Raw genomic sequence first — 25,279 nt, 5'->3', positions numbered from 1 at the left:
GGGAAAAAAGTATTTGATCCCCTGCTGATTTTGAACGTTTGCCCACTGACAAAGAAATGATCAGTCTATAAATTTTAATGGTAGGTGTATTTTAACAGTGAGAGACAGAATAACATAAAAAAAAATCCAGAAAAACGCATTTCAAAAAAGTTATAAATTGATTTGCATGTTAATGAGGGAAATAAGTATTTGACCCCTTCGACTTAGTACTTGGTGGCAAAACCCTCATGCTGGAATACCCATCCATGACCCATTTTCAATGCCCTGGCTGAGGGAAGGAGGTTCTCACCCAAGATTTGACGGTACATGGCCCCGTCCATCGTCCCTTTGATGCGGTGCAGTTGTCCTGTCCCCTTAGCAGAAAAACACCCCCAAAGCATAATGTTTCCACCTCCATGTTTGACAGTGGGGATGGTGTTCTTGGGGTCATTCCTCCTCCTCCAAACACGGCGAGTTGAGTTGATGCCAAAGAGCTCGATTTTGGTCTCATCTGACCACAACACTTTCACCCAGTTCTTCTCTGAATCATTCAGATGTTCATTGGCAAACTTCAGATGGGCCTGTACATGTGCTTTCTTGAGCAGGGGGGCCTCGCAGGCACTGCAGGATTGGATTGGAGCCCCAGACCGAGGGAGACTGACAGTTATTTTGTGTTTCTTCCATTTGCAAATAATCGCACCAACTGTTGTCACCTTCTCACCAAGCTGCTTGGCGATGGTCTTGTAGCCCATTCCAGCCTTGTGTAGGTCTACAATCTTGTCCCTGACATCCTTGGACAGCTCTTTGGTCTTGGCCATGGTGGAGAGTTTGGAATCTGATTGATTGATTGCTTCTGTGGACAGGTGTCTTTTATACAGGTAACGAGCTGAGATTAGGAGCAGTCCCTTTAAGAGAGTGCTCCTAATCTCAGCTTGTTACCTGTATAAAAGACACCTGGGAGCCAGAAATCTTGCTGATTGATAGGGGATCAAATACTTATTTCCCTCATTAACATGCAAATCAATTTATAACTTTTTTGAAATGCGTTTTTCTGGATTTTTTTGTTGTTATTCTGTCTCTCACTGTTAAAATACACCTACCATTAAAATTATAGACTGATCATTTCTTTGTCAGTGGGCAAACGTACAAAATCAGCAGGGGATCAAATAATTTTTTCCCTCACTGTATATATAATATATATATATTTTTTTTTTTTTTCTCACACACATTTTGTCCTTATAACAACTCACTCTGGACAGACTGCAGGACACCATGAAGCCTTTTCGGTTTTATTTTGTATTAATGGTAACTGGGATTTGTTGTAATTGTCTAGTTCATATACAAGCATTGTTACAGCATCAAACTGCAGCCCACACACACACACAAACATGCACACAGACATACGCGCACACACACACGCACCATTCCCTTTCTCTGTAATGCTCACACAATCAAAATGAACAGTGTCCCCCCACCCCCACGCAGAACAAAGTGAAAAAATACCACTTAATCATAGTTAATCATAATTACAGAAACAGGAAACAAAAAAGAGAAGCATTGAAGGCAACTAATGAGATCAACAGAGCTGGTGAGACGGCAGACAGACAGGCCCCTGGATAACCCATTGCAAGAGTCTGTCTGCCTGCCAGTCAGCGTCTCTCTCTGTGCGCCTTGTCCCTGTCTGAGTCTCTGTGCTTCAGTCAGTGAGTGTGTCAGTCAGTGTTTGAATGTGTCAGTGAGTGTGTGTGCGAGTGTGTCAGTCAGTCTTGGCAGTTCCGCACAGAGCGCTACAGTACATGCTGCCATTAATACAGACAGCGTCTCCTTCACTGTAACTGTAAAGTAATACCCAGGGTTCAGAGGGACACACCCCTCCGTCTCACTCTCTCCCACCTCCTGCCTCTCTCTCCCCGTCCCTCAGTCCTGGTTGTCATCGGTGCGCCACTTTAAGAAGTCCTCTTTTCGCGCATCCGGCTTGATCTGGTTCCGCATGCCCCCCAGCAGGTTAGAGGTCGCCTCTGTGGCGACGATGAGGGGGCGGACCACGGTGGGCGGGATCTGGCGCAGGACCCCGCCCACTGCCCCCGGGAGCCCCTTCTGCTCATGACCCCGGGACGCAACGTCACAGATCGTCTGAGCCGTGTCAATCACTCCCTACAGAGAGAGAGAGAGAGAGAGAGAGAGAGAGTGAGAGAGAGAGAGGGGAGAGGTGGTGAGAGAAAAACAGAGGTGTGTATGGAGGTGTGGAGGAGTGTACAGGCATGTGGGGGGGCCATACCTCTCGGACGGTGTCATAGGCCTTGGCCACGCCCTCGCGCAGGTCAGCAGGCTGGGGCGGGCGGCGGTGGGTGGGCCGTCGCTCAGGCAAGGCGCGGGAGAGGGGAGGAGTCGGAGACAGTATGTCATACACCGTCTCTGCCGTCGCCTGGAAAGAGAGAAGAAAGGGTTGGTCTTCTAGTGTCATTCTAGTGTCTGTGTGCACCTGTGCTTGGCTCCGTGTGTGTGTGTGTGTGTGTGTACCTGTATTGCCTGCACTAGTCTGTTGCTGAGCTCCAGGGCAGCGGAAGCGGTGGACGTGCCGAATGAGGCGGCGCCGCGCTGCAGCCCGCGGATCAGACGTCCGTCCCGGCGGTACTGTTCTATAGGCAGCCAGAACAGGTCCCGCACACCGTGGACTGAGAGAGAAGGGAAGAGAGAGGGAGAGGGAGAGGGAGAGGGAGAGAGCATCAGACGGCCATATACTGCTGATACACGGTGACAGAGACGCACACACACAGCCCTTTAACACGTCAATTGACCTCACTGAAACAACAGGTGCTCTAGCTCCATAGAGTGCTGACGTGCTAGTGACCCTACCATGACCTTCAACCCCACTGTGACCCTCGACCCCACTTTCCGTACTCACACAGCTGCACCACGGAGTGCATGGGCCCCACGCCTCCCAGAATCCCCGGAAGCTGGTTCTTGCGGATGTCCGACAGCCACTCGTTAACAGCGTAATTAATCACCTTTTCCACACCCAGCAGACTGAGAGAGGGAGGGAGAAGGTGGGGCAAGAGTTACAAAGAGATCAAGACCGTGAGAGAGTGATACAAGGAGACAGTGAGAAACTGAGACAGGGACACAAATAGAGACAGAGTGACTAAGACAGGCGGACAGGCAGGCAGACTAACCCGTGGCGGCAGCACAGCCTCTTCAGTTTGAGCTCAGAGCAGTTCAGTTGGGCCAGACCAATCAGGATCCCCGACAGTGTGCCCTGACAAACAAACACGATTACTGACAGACAGACACCTCTCATCCTCACCCTGCCTTCAACCTTGCCCCCTCCACACTTTTTCTCTCTGCCTCCCCCCTCTCTCTTCCTCCCTCTTTCCATCTTTCTCTCACTCCCCCCTTCCCTCTCTCCTCCTCTCTCCCTCACCTGCTCTATGTTGACGTGTTTTCCCTGATAATCCAGCCAGATGGGAACCTCAGAGGTGAACCTGAACTCCCTGAGAGAGAGAGGGGGAGAGAGGATTACAGGGTTCCTACTCAAGTCAATTTTCCATGACTTTTCCAGGATAATTTCCATTATTTTCCAGAAAAAAAAGTAAAGTTCAAACTAAACATTTTCTATAACGTAAGATATGTTCCTGTTTGACATATTCAGTCAATGCTCAAAAATAACATGAATAATGTGCATAATAACAGTCAGTGTGTATAATCATCATATTTGTACGCAGATGCACTGCTGCCATTACTAAAGGTCTACGTCAATAGTTCTATGTGAGGTGCATGTTACTGAACTGATGCCAATACTAAATCTCTCCACCCGACCAAGCTACTTCAAAAGTACAGTAAGTGGGTCATTCCACGTCAAATGAACACAGAAAAGTGGGTTTTGACCCTCATCATCTCAGTTATGAAGTTTATTTTATAGTTAGAAACAAATATGGTAAGCACTCCTGCAATATTATGACACTTGGGGAAGAAATTAAACTAGGGGGAGATATTACAACATCAATATGTTACCAGGGATCCTGATGTTTTTTGTTGTTGTTGTTTTGTTTTGATTTTTGCTTTTGGAAATATGAATATTTTTTCCCCTGACAAACACACTGACTGAACATTGCAGTACATTAACACCACACTGAGGGAAAGAGAGGGGGATAACTGTGGCACTCATTGTGAGGCTGCCAGAGCGCAGCACAGAATACAAGAACAATATAAGGTTACTGAAACTTAAACATTTGGCACAAAGGAGAGAAAAACTATAACTCCTACAGGAAGGCAGTCTGTTACAAGAGACAATAAATCCCTGGGGGTCATGGCTTAGGACCTAGGCCTAGTAATGCCTCCTCTCCAGGCAATGTAAACAAACAGCCTGGATACTGGAAGTCTGATAAATGAAGCTGATTGGCTGTTTAAGATCTCCGAGTGATGCTGATTGGCTGTTTTGTATGTTGGACTGCAAGTGGCCACTGCAAGACTGCTCAAGCTGATTGGAGACCTTTATCCTGTTGCTAACTGGTGAATGGACATCTTTCTGTAATAAGTATGAATGTCTATCTCTATATTTAAGCTGATTGTCTGTTCCAGTGTGTTCTAACTGGTGCTCATTGGCCGCTGGCTTCTCCTACCGGAAGTAGATTGGCTGGTCGGAGGACGACGATCCTGCAGACGAGGAGGAGCTCTGGTCACTTGAGGTTGTTTCCATGGAAGCAGTGATGTCAGGATTCGGCCACACCCCTTGTCCTGGTTCCGCCTCCTCGGCCGAGTCGGCATTGACTGAGAGAGACACACACGACTCACTCATTTTAATGTTTACATTAGTAATCTGGTGATTATTGTGTATCTGACAGTTTTTTGTCTGTCTGTCTGTCTTAAGTTTTTATGTATTTAGTGATTTTAACAAATACACTAAAGGGAAGATACCCATAGTATCTGTTGTCTAGTGATTGCTGCTCACCCTCGGTTGCCATGTCGACCGGCAGGTAGGGGTTGATGCCAGCAGCCACACTGCTGAAGAAATCCTTCAGGAAGAACAGAGCATCCTGGGATACAGGAGGAGAGAGAGATAGAGGAAGGGAGAGAAAGCAATCTTTAAAGTTTAAGTGTTATGATTTAGTGCCTGGTCGATAATAACAGGTGGGGCAGGTGGGATGGATGGTAAGGGTGTGGAGGGGGGACAGCAGTAACATGTGGGACAGGTGTGGTGGTACCTGGTCTATGTTGAGTCTCAGAGGCATCAGACTGATCCTCAGGCAGCACTCCGGCCCCCCCACCCCCGACTCCGAACACAACTGCACTGCCTTCACTGTCAACTGAGAGACAGAGGGGAGGGAGAGAGGGAGAGGGGAAGAGCGAGAGAGGGAGAGGGAGGGAGAGCGAGAGAGAGAGGTGTAAATCATATGACCTTATTTTGCCAAATATATACAGAAATGGATATACCTTCTTAACTGAGAAATGTAGGCTTGTGGTAAAGGACTTAAGGAGACAGTTTTGAAGTTCTGTGTTTTATGATACAGGCTTGTGTTCAGCAAAGTACGACAGATAACACATCCATGCTTCACGGCCCCCCCCACAACTGACAAATGGGCTGCCATGCCCGTCTCCACAGAGACTAGCATCACATTCCAACTGAAGATTTATTTTGTGAAACTCAGACATTCAAGGTACTTTATATATTCCATAGACCAGGGCAACAAATACAAACTACATGTACTGTGGTACTGTGACTTCAAACTAACTTAATAACACTTAAGTAATTCTACCTCAGATCCAAAACATGAATATACCATGTTTGGTCTTAAAAGACCAGCATTAGATAAAACAACCATTGGACCATACAATGCCAAATTAACATTTGGCAAGAGAATTATTCACACATCCTAATTGTGTGCCCACTGACATGGGCATCAGACCTGCCCCCCCTGGAATTCCAAGAAGACTCAAATGTAACATCACCGATAAAGAAACACCTGGCTTGTTTGGTATCAACTGTAAGGATCTGCTTTGAGGGACTTGAAAATGTAATTGATAGAACTAAAACTTGACAATATAGAGAGTTAGAAACTCTAGGTAAAATTTGAAACATTTTTCACATTCCTCAATGTGGAGTGGACTGGAACAACCTGGGAGAAGAAATCAAGGAAACGAAATCCAGGAAGACTGAATGGAACCAGAACCAGAACTTCTCCACCAAAAACCTGAAAGCTTTGCAACCGTCCTCAAGTCGAAACAGTCTGCCAGCCCTCCCCACTTTCGACCGTCTGCATAACTGAATCTCAGTAAACCACACAGGTAGTATATTTCATGTACTAGTCAAGAATTAGGTAAACACAATTACATAAACCCTAGCTGTGTATGGGATCTAAATTGTAGGAACGGGCAGCGTAATCATAATACTTGTTTGTTATTTTACATGTTTTGTGCCTCAAGTCAAAACTCGAATATTGGATAGATCTCCTCTCACTCTCACATTTAATATTGTACACCCTGCTTGTCTCTATCCTATCTTTTCAAATACATGTTGTCTATTTTCCTTTTTAATAAACCTATATCTGTATAAAATGAAACAGCCTGAAGGTTAATTCATGCAGATCAACCTTGCCGCTAATCTGAGTTCGTATTAGTTAAAGTATTGTGGTAACTTGTGCATCAACCCAGTCTCATTTTTTAAGAGAACTTGACCACTGTGGGTTGTATGCGTGGGGGTCACTAGATAACAGGACTTTATTCAGCAATTATTATTTCTTCTGATATCGATACCAGATAAACAAACCACACTCCAGGTCAATTGAAACTACTTACAAATAAAACAATAAGTTTAATGATAAATTAAAACAATTTGTCCATTGCAAAATTATGGTTGTATCTTATCAGCATCCTTTCATTTCATTAGACTTCTCACATAACACACCCCCGTCTCCCAGTTGCCCTCACCATGTTAGAGTGCGCTCTGCGGGGCATGCTCTCGCTGGTGTACAGGTACAAGAACTTGTTGATCTGGGAGGAGGCCAGCCTATCCCGCACCTCCAGCTCCTGCACCACGAACACCTGGCGGGAGAGGGGCCGCTCCGCCCCCGGCACACCACCCACCCCATCCGCCCCTGCCCCGCCCGCGGAGGGGTAGGACTCATGCTGAAAACTCATCTGGAGGAGAGAGAAAGAGAGATAGAAACACACTGTGAGACTATAAAACGGACACAGACAGACAGGCAGATACGGGGTGTGGTACAATGCAGACACAGTAACACAGACAGACCTTAGTCAGCTGTATCTCCATCAGCAGCCCATGCTCTCTTGCACTACCCCCCTGCCAGCGCCACGAGTTTTGGGGGCGGGGGGGTGCCGAGCGGGAGGGTGATGCCCGGGCACTGGGGGGGGCACTGCGACCCCTGAGAGCGTGAGAGAGACGGGAGGGGGTGAGAAATGTTATCATCATCACGTGAGTTTGAAAAGAGTGTGCCTAAGGTGTGCTGTATCTGTGTGTGTGAGTGAGTGTGTGTGAGTTTGAGAGGAGTGTGTCTCAGGTGTGCTGTACCTGTGTGAGTGGGGGGGGTGTCCACGGGCCCCCAGGTCGCTGCCCCCGTACAGGTGCCACACGAGCGACACGTCTCTCAGCGCCACGCGTGTGTGGGGCACTGGGAATTGCCCTGGGGCGCGCAGCACGTCACAGCTGCCCCACGGCCGCGAGAAGTATCCGTCCCTCACCCGCACCTGCCCAGGGGCCAGTACACGCACCACCGGCTCCCCATCACGGGACTGTGGGGGGGGGAGAGGGGGAGAGGAGAGAGGGGGTTAGTGACATAGTGGCTGAGAATAACAGTGGCAGTAACTCACATCTCCCTCCCGCCCTCCCCATTCAATCCTCTCTTGCACCACCTCTCCCTCCCCTCCTCCCTCTCTCTTACAGGGATACCCATGCCGGGAGCCTCCAGTATACAGAAGTCATCGTTGTCAGTGGAGTTCCCAGACCCTGCCTCCGCCTCGGCCTCCAGCGCCATCTCACTGACTGCTGACAGCAGTCCATCAAGCTTTGGCTCCTCCCCATCCTCCACCTCCAGGGAGTCAGGGGGGCGAGGCTTGGGAGTCTCCCCCGGAAACAGGTAGACTGACACCGGTGAGCCACGCGGCACTGACACAGGAGAGCCTGCAGGGACAGACAGAGTGGTACAGTTCATTCACTTTATAAATGAATACAATTAATATGTTCCATCATAATAATTATTATAATACAAAACTGAGCACTGTATGATACTCTGTATAATATGAATACTTGTATTGTTTATTTCCCCTCTGCCCCTTTCCCCTTCGCTCTTCATGATGACTTCACATCTTGTCTGCACTTATTAGCTATTACAATCTAGCATGCAGGACTTTTTGCTGTATATTTCCTATACACGCCTGTACATTGGGATTTGTAAATTGCACCATGTTTTGAACTGTACTGTATTATGGCACTTTGTATTGCTCTTATATTTTGTAAGTCGCCCTGGATAAGGTCGTCTGCTAAGACATAAATAATAATAATAATCATCTCAATGGCTGTATCTGTGAGAGTCTTTCAGGAAGAGCCAGTGTCTGCAATCCCCCCATTCCCCACCCATCCTCACCGGCGCCTGCTTCCTCGTCCTGTTGGCTCTTCTCTGTGTCAATCAAGGCATCGGTCAGGTCGCATTGGTTGATCTCAGCCGTCTCGGCAGGAAGGCAGGGGGGCAGGGAGGCGGGACTTTCTGACAACTGTGAGACACACCAGAGAGAGTCAATGAGCTGAGAATCAGTCAGTGTGTCAGTCAGTAAGTAAATCTCTTTCTCTTTCTGTCAGTCTCACCAGCAGCTTTTGTCCAGCGATCTCGGTGGGGGAGTGGTGTCGAGGGGGTGGGTGCTGGTCGCCATGGGAGACGAGGTACTGCAGCAGGTTGACCAGCGTGGCGCAGGAGTCTGCACAGGTGTGCAGGTGGACAACGTTATTGGAGCAGCGCAGCTCAAACAGGGGCTGGGGCTGAGAGAGAGAGAGTTCAATATGAATATATATAGGGTTATATATAGTCCATCACAAGAAGCAGAGAGAGAGAGACAGACAGACAGACAGACAGGCAGGCAGCTGCAGTTTCTCACCAGCCGCTCCCCCTCGCTGCCCCTCCAGGTGGTGATGGCCAGCTCCAGCAGGTCAATGTCCAGAACACACACATAGTCTGAGAGAGAGAGTTACACACAGTCAGAAAGAGAGAGTTACACACACACACAGACAATCAAACACAGACACTCACAGGAAGACAGAGGGAGAAACTGACAGAGGGACAAGGGGGAGTTACCTCTGCGCAGGTCTACAGTGTCTGTGTCACACCTGTCTGACAGGTACAGGGCGGAGTCATCCAGGATAAATCTGCAGAGAGAGAAGGGCTGCACTGTACTGCACTGTATTACATTATACTGGACTGTATCACACTGTACTACACTACATATTATACTGCACTGTACTGCACTGTATTAAGGCCGATTTATACTTCTGCATAGGTCTGCTTATGCGTCTCTGTGTAGCGACGGAGAGCAGGGGTTTGTGGGTAAGCGTAGCCTGCAGAGGCCCGCAGACGCGCCGACGCGCACTCCTCCAAGATCTCAATAGCGCATCTCTACGTCCTGTGTGTCAAGCCAGCGCTGATTGGCTGAGCAGCGATATTCTGAGAGCCGCGGCCAATTGCGCAGTGCTGGGGGGACAGGTGTGCGATGTGCGTCTGTGTGTAGGCACCGCCACAGAGAAACGATGTGCTGACATATGAAAGTATTTAAAATGCATCTCCTCATCCACGAAACGCATTTGTCCACATGAGTATTTTGTCCCTCTAACTGCACATTTTGTTAATACAATTCACATTTCATGAACATAATTCACATTTTATCCCACGAAATGCCCACGTATTTCATGCTTGGCAATTTTGGACGAAAGGTAAAATGTACTTTGCTTTCCGTGGACGGAATGAACAATTAGCAATCATGATCAAACAGTGACTGATCAAGGCATTGATCCAGAGACCTGGGTTTGCAACGAGATCAGGATTGAATTCCAAAGGAAAGTTAGAAACTTCCTGAGCCGATCAGATAAGCGCTATATCAGGTGCAAATCTAATACAATAAATAATGATAATAATATACGATGTGTAGAAAATAGCATATTTCACCAATCAACATGATTATAAATCTTTCACAGACGTGTGTATGTTTGTTCTAGTGTTAAGTGTCTAGCCAACTATAGCAAGACAACAGAGATCTGCACATACAGGATGCAATTTGTATTTGTGTGTGTGTGCGCGTGTATTTTCTGTAACATGTAAATTAACACATACATACAATCGTAGATGCACCATAGAAATCAGGTTTCATTGTCTGTAGATTGCGATGTGTTAATGCGACACTGCCCCCTATGGACGCGTCAACCTTACATGCAAGTATGTTGGCAGACAGCTGTGCGACCGTCTGCGTATGACTCCCACGCATCTACGCAGAGACGCAGACACATAAGTATAAACCAGCCTTTAGACTACTACGCAGTATACTGCACTTTACTGCTCTGTATTACACAGTACTACACATACTGCACTGTATTACACTGTACTACACAGTATACTGAACTTTACTGCACTGTATTATATTGTAATATATTCCACTTCACTGCACTGTACAGCACCACAGGAGAGGACCAGACTGTTACACTGTGACCTGTCATTGTCCCCCCACCCGGCAGGACCCCTGCCTACCTGAGGTGAAAGGTCGCAGTGTCCACAATGATGTTACTGGAGAGAGAGAACGACTCGGCTGTGAAGAGCACCCGCACTGGGAGGTAGAGAGGCCTGAGAGAGAGGGGGAGAGAGAGTTTACATGCCAGTGCAGGTGCTCAGGTGTGCTCAGGTGTGTGTTCAGGTGAGGTCCTGTTACCTGTAATCCACAGCGCAGCTCAGAAGGTGAGTGTGTAGCACGGTGATCACAGCTGGGGGGGTGTAGCCCAAGATCGGCTCATCGATCACATCCAGGAAGTCAATCAGCTGCAGATCAATAACTCCGATCAATAACACCTAGAGATGTTGTCTGGATGGGGGGTGCAGTATTGCTAAATGATGACTGGTCTGATTGGCTCACCTGCTCGTGCCAGCTCTGATTGGCCAAGGCCATGCGGTGTCGCAGCGTGGCACCATGGAGACGGAGAGCAACCAGGAACTCCTGAAAAACACAGACACACACAGACACACACACGTCAGGGGTCACTGCTCACAGAGAGAGACATACAAAGGCACTATTATGTAAACAGGCATGTCAGTCAGTGCATCAGTTTGTCAGTTATCAGTTATTCAGTCAGCCAGTCAGTGTGTCAGTGTGTGAGTGCGTCACGTCAGTCAGACCTTGACATTCCTCTTGGGGTCGATGGTGATCTTGATGGCAGTGGACAGCATCTGCCCCCCCACATCGCCGCTCCCCACACTGGACACCCCCACCTCCGAGGGGTAGATGATACAGTCCAGGTGGGGGGGGGGGCTGAAGGAGGGCACTTCCAATCGCTCTGGGAGGGGGGCATCTGGAAGCACAGCTGCAGAGAGAGAGGGATTAAAATAGAACTAAGAACTATTTGTATTGTACTGTATTGTATTGTATTATTTGTTTTTTATCTGACCATCTCTCCTCTCTTGCAGTCTGTCCTCCCTCACATTTAGTTTTCTGAAAATTTGGCGGATTAACGGGAGTGCATGTATCATGCATGTATGTAATATCTGTCAACTGTTTTGTATTGTTCTAATTTTTGTAACTAAGTTAGTTGATTGTTTGTTAAGAGGGGAGAAAAAGGCACGGCAGAGAGAAGTGGGAGGGAGACGCTGCATTGAGCGGAGAAAAGTAAAGCTGGATGCTTGCAGTTCGGGATAAGGGGATATTTTAATTTAGTGGGCTACTATTGCCGTTTGTGTACAGCATATTATCAGAACCTGGGGGTGGGTTTGTGTGCTGATTTGGTAGTTGGCATTGCCTATGGGGGTTTACAGGTGTGTGAGATTATCTTTTCAATCAAAGGCTAATTTACTTGTTGAGTGGTTTTTGCGCATTGATTTACATGGGTTTTGAATGCGTGTAATTTTGATTCTGTGTGTCACCAGTTTGTTTCATAGTAAACACTATTGTAAGGAGTTATTTGATGTTTTGATTTAACTGTTAAAACCATTCTATACACGCTCATGATGATTGTATATAACCTTTACATTCACCTAAGTATTGATAACACAACCTTTTAAATTCATGTCAGATTACTTTATCACTTGGCGGACTAATGACTAAATACGAGTACTGAGATTCAAATCTGTGGCGGATGGCGGTTTTTGAATTGGCGGATTAAGGAGTCCTTTTATATGGGAATGAATTTGTTCTTGGCGAGTTTTGGCTCGCTCTCTCACCTCTGTGGTGCAGCTCCACTTTTTCCCCCTCCAGGCAAAGGAAACTGAGGTTGGGGTCTCCGTGGTGCTGTGTCACGCTGAATATCTTCCCCCCCTCCACATCCAGCACTAGCTCTCCATGCCCGCCCTCAGCCTGGCGGACAGACAGACAGTTAGGGAGACACACAGACACAGACAGTCAGACACAGAGACAGAAACACAGACGGACAGACTCTTACATGTTTGTCCGTCATGGCGCAGATCCGCCCCTTCCCAATGTGAATGGTCAGTGAGAGGAAGTTGTGTGCGGAGTCTGTCCGTGGCACCTCCCCCTTGTGCTTCTGCGATTCGTTGGCTGAGAAGAACTGTGGCTCCTCCTCCTCTGAGTCAGAGTCTGATAACAACACCACAGAAATGAGGACACCACAGCAACAACCCCGCAACAAAGCAAGTTACCACCAGAAGATGAAGACGACCAAGACAGCATGGTCACTATTCCCCCCCACACACTCACCCAGTCTGAAGGCTGACTTGCACATTCTGAACTGTTCCTGGGTGCCCTGGGGCCGGTGTGGGGGTCCAGGGGAAGGCGGTGAAGGGGGGGGCTCCCACATCAACAGGTCATTGTTGATCCTATTGGGGGAGGGGGGTGAAGGGAGGGGCGGGAGAGAGAGAGATGATGTCAATTAGTTATGCTAATAAAGCTTTTTGGAATTTAATTTGAATTTAATAGAGAAAGAGCGAAAGCGAGACAGAGAGACAGAGAGAGAGAGATGGGGAGAACGAGGGAGAGTGAGAGAAAGTTGATGCAGTGTACAGTATGCAGTGCTCTCCTAATGTACAGTTGGATGTGGGTCAGCTGGAGTGTGTGTAAAATGTGTGCTGTGCTGTACTGTGTGCGTTTTGTGTTGCAGTGTTGTGCGGACCTGTTGCACAGGCTCTGGTGTGTGTTATATTGCAGTGTGTTGTTGTGCGGACCTGTTGTACAGGCTCTGGTAGGCCTGTTTGCTGGGCAGCAGCAGGGCGGCCTGGGGCAGACTGAGCTCCACAGCCCACTGGCTCTCGCTCACACACAGCTTCTGGAACTGACCCATTTCCCCGGGGGCGGCCGGCAGCACCATCTGACACCGAGAGAGGAGTTTCACAGAACGCATTACTGAACCACACAAACACATGAAGACAAAACCCCAAAATGGACTCACAGAAACTTCACAAAAAACAGAAAAGAAAAAAGTAACCCCCGAGAGTGAGGAGCTCCCCCTGCCTGCAGCTACACAGCAGTCTGTGGGAGGAGGCCAGGTCCTTAGAAAGTGTTTAAAACTACAGTCCCTCAGTACTGTGGCCCCATTGTTTAGGGGTTTTTTGGTTTAGTTTTGTTATATTTTTTTGTCAAATACATTGTCCGTTTTGGATTTAATTTTAAATGCATTGGACCTTTTTTGTTTGTTTTTTATTTTTACCTTTTTAATTGTTTCTTTATTTTGTCCAATGCATTTTCAGTTATTTTCAATGTATTTGACTTTTATGTTGGTGAGCAGTTTTGCTTTAATCACGTTTGTTTTGTTGTTTTGTGCACGTTTATTTGAAGTTAATTATTTTGTTTTTCGTTAAATCACAAAGATTTTAAAAATTTTAAGTGATTTTAAGAATTGATTTTAAAAGTTTTTAATCATAAGTATTAAAAATTTGAATTGTTTTTTTTCTATGTCATGTAAAATACTATACACAATAAAACAGTACTGTGGCCCTTATGAGCCTTGTGAAGACCAGCACTGTGCTCGGCACCTCCCTGGGGTTCACTTGGCTTGTCCTTGCTCCGTCAGGGACCACTGGGGCCCAACCCGGCACACAGGACCCCCGATATGCCCTGCACAACTCTGCACTGCACACCACAGGTAAAAACAGTCACTGAACACCAGATTAAGTAATTGAGAGAGAAACAGACAAACAGACAGACAGACACAGACAGGTAGAAACAGATTCTGAAATAGATAGTAGAAACAGATTCTGTGTATGTTCTGTGTAAAACTGCTTTGGCAACACTGCCCCTGTTGGTCATGCCAATAAAGCAACATTTGAATTGAATTGACAGACAAATTAGTCCCCCCAGAAATCTGCAGATTTTTTCCTTAAATTCTGTGACTTAAAAAGGTGTTTTCTGCAGAATTCTGCGGCAGTGCTTATGATTAGAAAAATGTGTTTTCGTGTAATGAAATGAACAATTAAAAGGCATAACCTGGGACAATGATAGCAGCTTATACTTTTATACAATTTCCATGTCTCACAATGAACATGCAACACTGTACTCCCGCGCTCCCCCGTCCCCCTGTGCTCTCTGTTTAGCTGATGCATTTTCAACTTTACTTTTTGAATTAACGCTAGTTGGTCTCAAAATATGTAGGTCATTGTCAAAAGGTGGTTATAAGTGAATGGAATGCAAAATAGTCACTACTTACTTTATGTAACATTATTGACAACTAGGTGGTTAAATATGGTACCACTTTATTTTTTTTATTTTACATTTTTCCCTGTCTATCATTCAGAAGAGCATTGTGTGGAAGAAGGTAAATTCTGCGGGAAATTCCATTTCTGGAGGGAGTAACAGACACTGACACTGACGCGCTCTGACCTCCTCAGTCTCGAACATGGTTCTGCTGGAGGCGAAGGGCGAGCTCTCGGTCTGTCTCAGGTCACAGGGGCTCTCCACACTGTCCATGCTGTCCAGCCCCACGTCCACTCCGCCCAGAACGCTCCCCGCCCAGCCCGGACCCCCCACACTGCTGGGGCCTGTGCTGCACCGCACCACCACCCTGAGAGAGAGAGAGAGAAAGAGAGAGAGAGAGAGGAGGGAGATGGATAGAGAGAGAAAAAAAACTATTTATTATATTACTTTATTTATTGAAATTTACTTAATCATATTTCATTGCTGGAAATTTTCTTTGAAATTACTACATATGCTCTATTTGTCATATATATATATATATATATATATATATATATATATATATATATATATATATATGCTTTGGTAATACTTGTCATGCCAATAAAGCTAGTTTTGAACTGAATTTAACCGAGAGAGTGTGAGTAATATTTACTTTGTGCAGGAGGCATAGAGACGGAGAGAGAGATAGAAAGAGTGAGAAATATAGTTATTATATTTACTTTGGGGGAGAGGCAGAGAGAGAGAGAGTAAATAGATACTTACTACAGCATATGCTACGGCAATACCAAAGAGAGAGGTCATGCCAATAAAGCTCATTCTGAATATGAATCTGATAGAGGGAGAGAGAGGGAGAGGGAGTGGGCTGACCTGGGGGTGCTGTCCGCGTCACTCGGTGGGAGGTCTTGGCGTTTCTGTACTCGGATACAGGGGAACGACCCCCCCTCCCCATCATCATATACTCCTGACAGAGGGAGAGAGAGAGAGGTCAGTAAATTAATCAGAACATTTCTAAAACCTTAACATCCCTCCCTGTCTCTCTCACCGGCCCTCCCTCTCCCGCTCTCCATCCCTTCCTCTCTCCCTCTCCCCATCCCCGCCTCTCCCTGTCTCTCTCCCCCAATCCCCATCCCCGCCTCTCCCTCTCTCCCAATCCCCATCCCCGCCTCTCCCTCTCCCCCCCCTCCCCGCCTTTCCCCCTCTGCCCCTCCCCCTCCCCGCCTTTCCCCCTCCCCACCTCTACCCCTCCCCGCCTTTCCCCCTCCCCACCTCCCCCTCCCCGCCTTTCCCCCTCCCCACCTCTACCCCTCCCCGCCTTTCCCCCTCCCCACCTCTCACCATGCAGGTCAGTGAAGTGGGCCTCCACAATGTGGCTGGGCCCAGTGCCGGTGCCATCGGGGCCGCGGCGGCTGAGCAGGTGCAGGTCCAAGAGCTCCAGGGCCAGGCTGTCGGGCCGCACCGCCTTGCAGCCCGGGGGGCGGCACTGGGGGGGGGGGCGCAGGTCCGGCACAGGGAACCGGAGTTTCAGAACTGCCCGTGGGGAGACCAGGGACAGAGAGGAGTCCGACTCACAGACAGCAGCCTGAAGAGACAAGGGAGAGGCGTGGAGTGAGACAAAGACAGAGACACACAGACACAGAGAGAGAAAGAGAGGGAGAGAGACCTGTTCTACCTGCATGTTGGGGGGGCTGTGTGTGTCCGGCGGGGTCAGCGCACTGATCAGTGTATCCAGTCGGGTCAGCAGATCCAGGTCCAGCTCGGAGCAGAACTGCGTCAGCTCGACACGCATAGCACTGTTCCTGCACACAATTCTCTGCTTCACACCAGCCTACACAACAACACAACAATGTCAGCTCCACACCACACAGTCACCCACACACAACACAAACACACACACCTCTCTCTGTACCCTGTGTGTTGCTCGCTCTGTCAGGCGGTGCTGCAGGACGGCGCAGGGCTTCATACTCTGACTGAACTGAGCAGCACCGCGGCCCGGAAACAACAGCACCTGAGGGAGAGGGAGAGAGGGTTCAGAACTGCAGTGTAATAGGGTGTCACTGTGTTAAGTGTATCGGAGGGTCAGTGTGTTCAGTACCTCGGTGTACTGGGGTGCCCCCGGGGTCGTGGGGTCAAACAGACACTCCAGTAGCTCCAGGCAGCTGAAGGAGAGGTCAGAGGTCACCTCACTTGAGTGATGCCCAGCGCTGCGCATCTCACAGGTCAGCTGCACAGCAGAACCGGTGAGCCTGGTGGGGACAGGATGGAGCAGGACATAGAGAGAAAGCGAGAGTGAGAAAAAGCAAGGGAGAGTCGGGGCAGGGGGGCAGTACCCGAGATGCGAATGGGGGCAGGGGGGCAGTACCTGAGGTGTGAGTGGGGGCAGGCGCGAGCGAAGCTCTCTCTCAGGGGGGCGAAGTCTCGGCCACTGAACATGGTGTCCTTGAAGTAGCCGAGCTCCTGGAAGAACAGGCGTGACACCTTGGCCAATGGCACTGCTCCCTGGGGGCCGTGTGACCCAGCCAGGTCAGCGGGAGGCTCCTCCTCCAGCAGGGTGAGGGTGACCCCGCCCAGAGAGAGGCGGAGCAGGGCGTCTGTCTTCAGGGGCTCCACTGGGCGGCGCTGTGACGACCGGCCTGAGACAGATGCACACAGACAGACAGAAATGCTTAGCAAAAATGTGGTCAATGTCTGAGTCAGTATGTGTTTCTCTGTGTTTTTGCGTGTGTTATTGTATTTGTCTCTGTCTGTATGTGTGTGTGCCTGGGGGGGTACCTGTTGTGCGGATGCTGGGCTGCAGACTGGACAGAGACCCACCCACCGGGTAACGCCTGGCACCGCCCACCATCAGCTAAGGAGAGAGGGAGAGAGAGGGTGAGATCAGTCAGTCAATGTCAATGAATCAGTTGGTGTGTTAGTGACAGTATCAGTGTGTCAGTGAGTCAGTGTGTCAGAATCTCACCCCAGGGCTCAGTGTGCTGCAGGAGGAGGTGAGGCTGCAGTCTGAAAGCACCGATGTCACACTGCTGCTCATCCCTGCACCCATGGAGTAGAACATCTCTGCAACACAACACTCCACTGCGTCAACACAACACACCACCGCATCAACACATCAGTGTTTCAACACACTTGTGCATCAAATCAACACACCACTGCAGGGTTCCACGAACGTTGAAAAAACCTAAAAAACTAAAAACAAAAAGCGTCCCTACTGTCGCTGCACCCCTCGCACTTGTTCACTCTTCCTACACCCCTCCTACTCACCCCCATCATCAAATCTGAAAGGGACCACCATGACAACACAATTTTCTGGGGAAACCCTGCAATGCGTCAGCTCAATACACCACTGCGTCAACAAACCACTGTATCAGCTCAACATACCAAACTGAAACACCCCTTGGCCCCCCAGCCCCACGCTTCGCTCCCACTCTCCCCTCTTCCCTCTCCATCCCTAATGCACCAACCCTCCTGGCTCCTTCCACTGACCTCCTCCATTCTCCAGGCTGCTGAGGAAGTAGTCCCCCTCTCCATCGCTCCCTCGCTCCCTCTCTCCACCGCTGTCCCCACTCAGCTGTTTGCTCAGATCCTCCTCAATCAGACGCAGGTCGTCAGAGCCCAGCGGCCGACTGTGCCCCGCCTCCGCCCCGCCCGCCGGCTCTGAGAGAGGGAATGAGAGGGGTGAGTGAGTGCAGCCAGGTGGTGCACTGTGCCGGTGTGAGGCGCAGCTGTGCCGGTGTGAGGGGCGCTGTACCTGTGTGGATGCAGAGGGCAGTCAGCAGGTCGCTTAGGTGTGCGATCTGCCCCGGGGACAGCAGCAGGTGCAGACAGCCCAGCTTACCATCCAACTCCACCTGAGAGAGAGGGAAAGTGGGGTCAGTACAGTGTTCAGTGGGCACAACAGTGGTTAGTGGGCACTACAGTGGTCAGTACCTTCGGTCCAGGCAGGGCATCGTTCTGCTTGATCTTCAGGCTCATCTCTATGAATCCTGAGCAGCTGCCAATCAGCAGGGGGCAATGAGTTGGGGCGCCATCACCGGGGGTTATGGGGTCGCCAACTGGGTCACCCTCGCTGTCACTGCCGGTGGGGGGCGCAGCCTGCAATCACAAACACACACACCTCAATCTGTGAGTCAGTCTGTGAGTAATCTGTATGCCCGTGTTGCCGGGGGCAGGGGAGTGTGGTACCTGGGCCGCCCCGCTAGCCTCGTACAGCAGCTGCACGGCACTGAGCTGTAGGATCTTGTGCAGGACGGCGGGCGGCTGGTGGATATCGACCGGCGGTGCCTGACTGGAGTCTCGCACTGCCTCGTCACAGTAATCCAACCTGCAGTAAACCATACACAGTAAACCACACACAGTAATCCAGCCTGCAGCAAAGCACACACAGTAAACCACACACAGTAATTCAGCCTGCAGTAGACCATACACAGTAAATCACAAACAGTAATCCAGCCTGCAGTAAACCACACACAGTAATGCAGCCTACAGTAAACCCCACACAGTAAACCAGACACAGTAAACCAGACACAGTAATTCAGCCTGCAGAAAACCACACACAGTAATACAGTGTGGGTATAAGTGTGTGTGTGCAGTGAGTCTGTGTATAATGTGTGTAGTGTGTGTGTATTGTGAGTGTATTGTGGATGTGTGTGTATTGTATAGTATGTGTTTCAATGTGTCCAGTGTGTATGGTATGTGTGTGAAGTATTTGTGTACTGTGTACAGTGTGTGTATATTATGTGTAGTATGTGCAGTGTAGTGTAGAGCCTTACCGTTTGATGTGCATCTCTAAGGCGATGGGGTCGGAGGTCAGCGGCTGGTGCTCCACCCTGACGATGGTGTCCAGGAAAGTCACTCTGATCCGGCGCAGCACTGTGGCACACACAGGGTTAACTCATTCTCTCCCTCCCTCTGCCTCTCTCCCTCTCATCCCTCTCATTCCTCTCATTCCTCCTCTCTCACCTGTCTCTATAGTTTGTGCGAACATCTCAAGACCCTCCAGCGGTGCGGGCGGCTCCTCGGACGCTTCGGGCGGGTCCTTCAGGCACTCCTGGGCCAGCTGCATGCTGGAGGTCATGCAGGAGGACCAGCCCTGTGAGTCCCAGCCGCCACCTGCCGGGGACAGCACATACATCTCAACACATCTCTGGACAGTGGTGTGTACGGGAGTGTCAGTTGTCGTACGGGACTTTCAGAGGCGCGTACAGGGGTGTACAGGAGTGTCAGAGGTGCATACAGGACTTTCTGCGGTGTGATTACGTGCGTCAGTGTGGTGTACAGGACTGTCAGAGTCGTGTACAGGAGTGTCAGTTGTCGTACAGGACTTTAAGAGGCATGTACAGGAGTGTACAGGAGTGTCAGTGGTGCCTACAGGAGTGTCAGTTGTCATACAGGATTTTCATTGACATGGACAGGAGTGTCAGATCCACGTACAGGAGTGTCAGAGGCACGTACAGGAGTGTCAGCTGTTGTACAGGACTTTTAGTGATGTGTGTATACATGTTTCAGTGGCGCGTACAGGAGTGTCAGAGGCGTGTACAAAAGTGTCAGAGACGCCTACAGGAGTGTCAGAGGCGTGTATAGGAGTGTCAGAGGCGTGTATAGGAGTGTCAGTGGTGCCTACAGGATTTTCAGTGACATGGACAGGAGTGTCAGATCCACGTACAGGAATGTCAGCGGCGCCAACAGGAGCGTACAGGACTTTCAGAGGCACGTACAGGAGTGCACAGGAGTGTCAGAGGTGCCTACAGGAGTGTACAGGAGTGTCAGAGGCGCCTACAGGAGTGTCAGCTGTCGTACAAGACTTTCACCGGTGTGTATACATGTTGCAGTGAAGCGTACAGGACTGTCAGAGGCGTGTACATGACTTTCAGAGGCACGTACAGGAGTGTACAGGAGTGTCAGATTTGCCTACAGGAGTGTACAGGAGTGTCAGCTGTCGTAGAGGACTTTCAGTGACATGGACAGGAGTGTCAGATCCACGTACAGGAGTGTCAGCAGCGCCTACAGGAGTGTACAGGACTTTCAGAGGCACATACAGGAGTGTACAGGAGTGTCAGCTGTCGTACAGGACTTTCAGTTGTGTGTATACGTGTTTCAGTGGAGCGTACAGGAGTGTCAGTTGTCATACAGGACTTTCAGAGGCACGTACAGGAGTGTCAGATCCATGTACAGGAGTGTCAGCGGCACGTACAGGAGTGTCAGAGGCACGTACAGGAGTGTCAATTGTCGTACAAGATTTTCAGTGACATGGACAGGAGTTTCAGAGGCGCGTACAGGAGTGTCAGAGGCACGTAGAGTAGTGTCAGAGGTGGGTACAGGAGTGTCAGTGACATGGACAGGAGTGTGTGACATGGACAGGAGTGTCAGAGGTGCATACAGGAGTGTCAGAGGCGTGTACAGGAGTGTCATACAGGACTTTCAGCGGCATGTATACGTGTTTCAGTGGCGCCTATAGGCGTGTCAGAGGTGCCTACAGGAGTGTACAGGAGTGTCAGTGCTACCTACAGGCGTGTCAGAGGTGCCTATAGGAGTGTACAGGAGTGTCAGTGCTACCTACAGGCGTGTCAGAGGTGCCTATAGGAGTGTACAGGAGTGTCAGAGGCGTGTGAGTGTCAGTTGTCATACAGGACTTTCAGCGGCCTGTATACGTGCTTCAGTGGCGGGTATACGAGTGTCTGTACTCACTGCTCCTGTACTTGGGCCGGCAGGTGAGCTGTAGGCCGCTGACCTCAACGGTGCAGTGGTCAGTGACCAGCGCCGCCCAGGGGATCGTCACAGAGATGCTGGACACAAAGCCATCCACCAGCTCCAGAGGGGCCCCCAGAGACCCCAGCAACTCATTCACTGACTGAAAGAGAGGGGGGGGGGGCAAAGGGAAGTTAAAAGAGGAGACAGGATGATTAGGAGGGAGCGAGAGAGGAAGAAGGGAGTAGAGATTATGATTATAATGAATTCCTTAGTATACTAGTCCAACTGTCTCACCCAGATATCCAGGTGAATGTCCCGGATGATGCCACTGCCATTGTACAGGTCCAGGCTCAGCTGGTCCAAAGTGAGGCGCTCCTGCAGGAAGTGCCCGAGGTAGTGCTGCAGCAGGTACCGGCAGGCCCGCTTCTTAATGGAGCCGGACCAGGGGAACAGCCAGCGCGACATGGGGGGGATGTGGTGTGGAGGAGGGAGCGGACGGGCGGCAGGAGCGAAGAGCGCCTCCCGGTGCACTGCATAACAGGGTGACAGGCTCCGGTGGGACGGCGGAGAGAGAGTGTATTTGTCAGGGGGTGAGGAAGAGCTGAACAGGATGACCGGAACCGAACCGAACAGGCGCTCCCCCGTCTCTGGCAGCTCGGCGGGCTTCTCCGTGTCTGTGTGGGTGTCCCAGAGCGATGCGAGTGCGGTGTCGGCTCGGTCTCGGTCGTGTTTTTGCCCAGATCGCTCGGCTGGGTCGCTGTCACTGTCGCTGGCTCTGTTTCTCGTCCTCGGGTTGTTTATTGTTTTCAACTCTGGGCGAACGGGCGCTGCGTCGTGACGTCACGGGGGAGGAGACGGCGAGGGTCGGAGGTGGAGGGGAAGCGGGAGGGTGGGGAAATCCGCCAGATGCGGAGTGTGGCGCTGCCTTTCCGCCATTTTGGTAAGGTCGAATGATAATGCAAAATGCTGATGCTAATGCCTTTTGCCTATTTTTCTCTTAATAAATCGATGCCAGTGTCGTCAAAATGCTATATGCTTGCTTATTGTAAACAATCACCGTTAACACTGCGCATGTGCAGGGCAAACTGAACATTACATCCAATCTTTTGGCATATCTATAACGTGGATGTGGAAACCTTGCAAACATTTTGTAAACAAAAATGTAAAAATTAAAATGATGGAATATTGTAAAAAATTCAAACACAATGGGATAGTTTTTAATTCGATGTATGAAGATTATTACACCATGTCGACAAATCCCATTTACAACTATTATGTTTGTATATACTGTTTGTTATTTTTTTTGTACATTAGTCCATACTATTCAGCAAAGTTTAACTTCAAGTTTCTACAAAATGTCTGCAAGCTTTCCACTTGAGGAAGTGGTGGCAGCTGTGGAATACCTGTGTGAAAAGGAAAGACATCAGGAAGTTGTCTGGGTGTGTTTATATAGGCGGTTCACAAAAAAGTAATTAAAAAAATAGGCAGTTCACACAAATGTCGACTGCTTTCTCTTTTCATTGATGCCACTATGATATGGAATTCGATGACTTCAGCCCTGATGAAAAAAAGTCATGCTATGCTGGTTTTACCTGGTGACCATCTTATGGTGGTGTTTCCTGATGGTTTATACTGGTGAACAGTCATGTGCCAGTTAACCAGTACACCCTCTTCCTCAAACCATGCCAATTTTAGAAATCAAACTAAAATTTACATTGATTGGGATTAAATCAAAACTTTGACCCACCCGTAATCGAAAACTTTAAATCAAGTAAAGAAAAAGTAGGAACATACTTACGAAAGTAATTTTCTGTTGAAGTTCTAGCCAGACGTTCTTCAAAACGTATTGTACTCCCATTTTCTTGTGATTATTATTGCTGCTCATACAAAAATGTATATTAAATATGTTAAAAGTAGATAAAGAGGGTTATATTTTAGATTTTAAAACACACAATTTCCATTAAATGAAAGTAGATGTTAAAATGTCATGCTGATTTGCACTCGGCTAATATACTTTATATGTGATTTTGTTAACTTATTCAATTTTCCCATAAAGAGTACTTCATATCCAGCCAGGAAGGTCTTGGTTTATGACATGCAGCTAAACATCTTGTGGTATTGAAACTGTACTAGCAGTTGAGCCATTTAAAAATTAAATCAAAATAATAAAAAGTGATGTACCATGCAGGTGGTTAGAGGGTGCTCGGAGTCTTGGAGTATTTTCAGTCCTGTTCGCATAATACAGATACATAGATGTCAGATGGAGATGAGCTCACAGCCGATGATTTTTGAGGCTGAGTGCACAAGCCTGTCAAGCTGCTTCCTCTGCTGAGCTGTGGAGTTCTTGATCTGCATGAGAAAATTAAACAGCAATACATCTTATGAGTACTGTGATAAACTTACATTTAATAATTTTTTGCTACAAATATTGTATTTTTATTTGTATATCATAAACACATTTATAGGTACAATTAGATTACATACTGTAATACACAGTGTTATTAGGCAAACTACCATATTACAAATATTAGCAAACAACTAGGATAAACGTTATGTTTTGTTTTTTACCATTAAATGTTTCAGTTTATGAGTGCAGGTTCCATGCAGTGTTACATAATCTTCATTGGTGGAATCCATTACTTTATCACTGATAAAATAAATAGTATATTATTATTATTATATAATTAATAGAATACCCCCACTCCACCCCCACACACCAAAAAATTTAACATTTTCCCACACCTCGAACCTACAAGTCAGTATCGTTTTTTTTTTCCTTCTGTAAAATACTTTCTTGTCAGGGACTCAGAGTTTCATACATTTAAATGAGGATTATTTTCCACTCATCTGCACACCAATCTCCACACTGTTAATGGGAAGATCATTTTTATTGTGAAAAATATACAGTACTGTGCAAAAGTTTTAGGCAGTTGTGAAATAATGCTGTAAAGTAAGAATGCTTTCAAAAAATATTATTATTATTATTATTATTATTATTATTATTTTTTTTTTTTTTGTATTATTATTATTATTATTATTTATTTATTTATTTTATTTTTTCTTGGCAGACGCCCTTATCCAGGGTGACTTACAACATAAGTGCAAAAATACAGAGAAGTACAAGGCATCAATCATTACAAATTCAACTTAGCTAAAACATAGCAATTCAAAATAATACATTTTACAAATTCCAATTCCAATTTACACAAGTACAGTAAGAGACTTCCTACATCCTGGACGATGAAAGCTAAGTGCTGTCAAGATGTAGGGTTACAGACAAGGGCTACGCGAAAGGGAGCAAGGTGGAAAACAATCAAGAACGCGAGGAGCATAATAAGCTGAAGTGCTATCTAGCAGGGATAGAGGACTAATGACATGTTAATAGATTATATGTATCAATTAACTAAATGCAAAGTGAGTGAACAGAAGAAAAATCTAAATCAAATCCATATTTGGTGTGACCACCCTTTGCCTTCAAAACAGCATCAATTCTTCTAGGTACTCTTGCAAGTCAGGGATTTTGTAGGCATATAGTCAGGTGTATGATTAAACAATTATACCAGACAGGTGCTAAAGATCATCAATTCAATATGTAGGTTGAAACACAATCATTAACTGAAACAGAAACAGCTGTGTAGGAGGAATACAACTGGGTGAGGAACAGCCAAACTCAGCTAACAATTTGAGGATACTGAAGACAGTTTACTGTCAAAAGTCATACACCATGACAAGACTGAGCACAGCAACAAGACACAAGGTATTTAAACTGCATCAG

General features: G+C 48.0%; 1 protein-coding gene across 1 annotated transcript; it reads right to left on the bottom strand.

Moving 5' to 3' along the window:
• Positions 1-1,247: 1,247 nt before the first annotated feature.
• atg2a (autophagy related 2A) lies at positions 1,248-22,334 on the bottom strand. The gene is made up of 42 exons (XM_066719087.1): positions 21,799-22,334; positions 21,502-21,664; positions 19,777-19,926; positions 19,587-19,686; positions 19,000-19,138; positions 18,745-18,909; positions 18,566-18,665; positions 18,301-18,471; positions 17,777-17,874; positions 17,590-17,665; positions 17,180-17,450; positions 16,913-17,063; positions 16,727-16,825; positions 16,490-16,645; positions 16,156-16,399; positions 15,688-15,781; positions 15,004-15,184; positions 13,353-13,495; positions 12,889-13,007; positions 12,614-12,768; positions 12,396-12,528; positions 11,358-11,542; positions 11,098-11,178; positions 10,897-11,003; positions 10,719-10,811; positions 9,279-9,349; positions 9,082-9,158; positions 8,795-8,965; positions 8,577-8,703; positions 7,875-8,113; positions 7,505-7,725; positions 7,226-7,358; positions 6,904-7,113; positions 5,181-5,282; positions 4,928-5,012; positions 4,599-4,746; positions 3,401-3,470; positions 3,153-3,235; positions 2,885-3,006; positions 2,500-2,654; positions 2,258-2,404; positions 1,248-2,133 (listed from the first exon to the last, which is right to left on the bottom strand). Exons 1-42 carry the CDS (start codon positions 21,967-21,969, stop codon positions 1,897-1,899), a joined length of 5,943 nt encoding a protein of 1,980 aa, XP_066575184.1. The 5' UTR covers positions 21,970-22,334; the 3' UTR covers positions 1,248-1,896.
• Positions 22,335-25,279: the final 2,945 nt, after the last annotated feature.

Source organism: Amia ocellicauda, chromosome 12 (assembly GCF_036373705.1).
Source record: "Amia ocellicauda isolate fAmiCal2 chromosome 12, fAmiCal2.hap1, whole genome shotgun sequence".
NCBI lineage: Eukaryota > Metazoa > Chordata > Actinopteri > Amiiformes > Amiidae > Amia > Amia ocellicauda.
The sequence above is the reverse complement of the archived record's forward strand: the minus strand, read 5'-3'. Positions and strand labels throughout refer to the sequence as shown.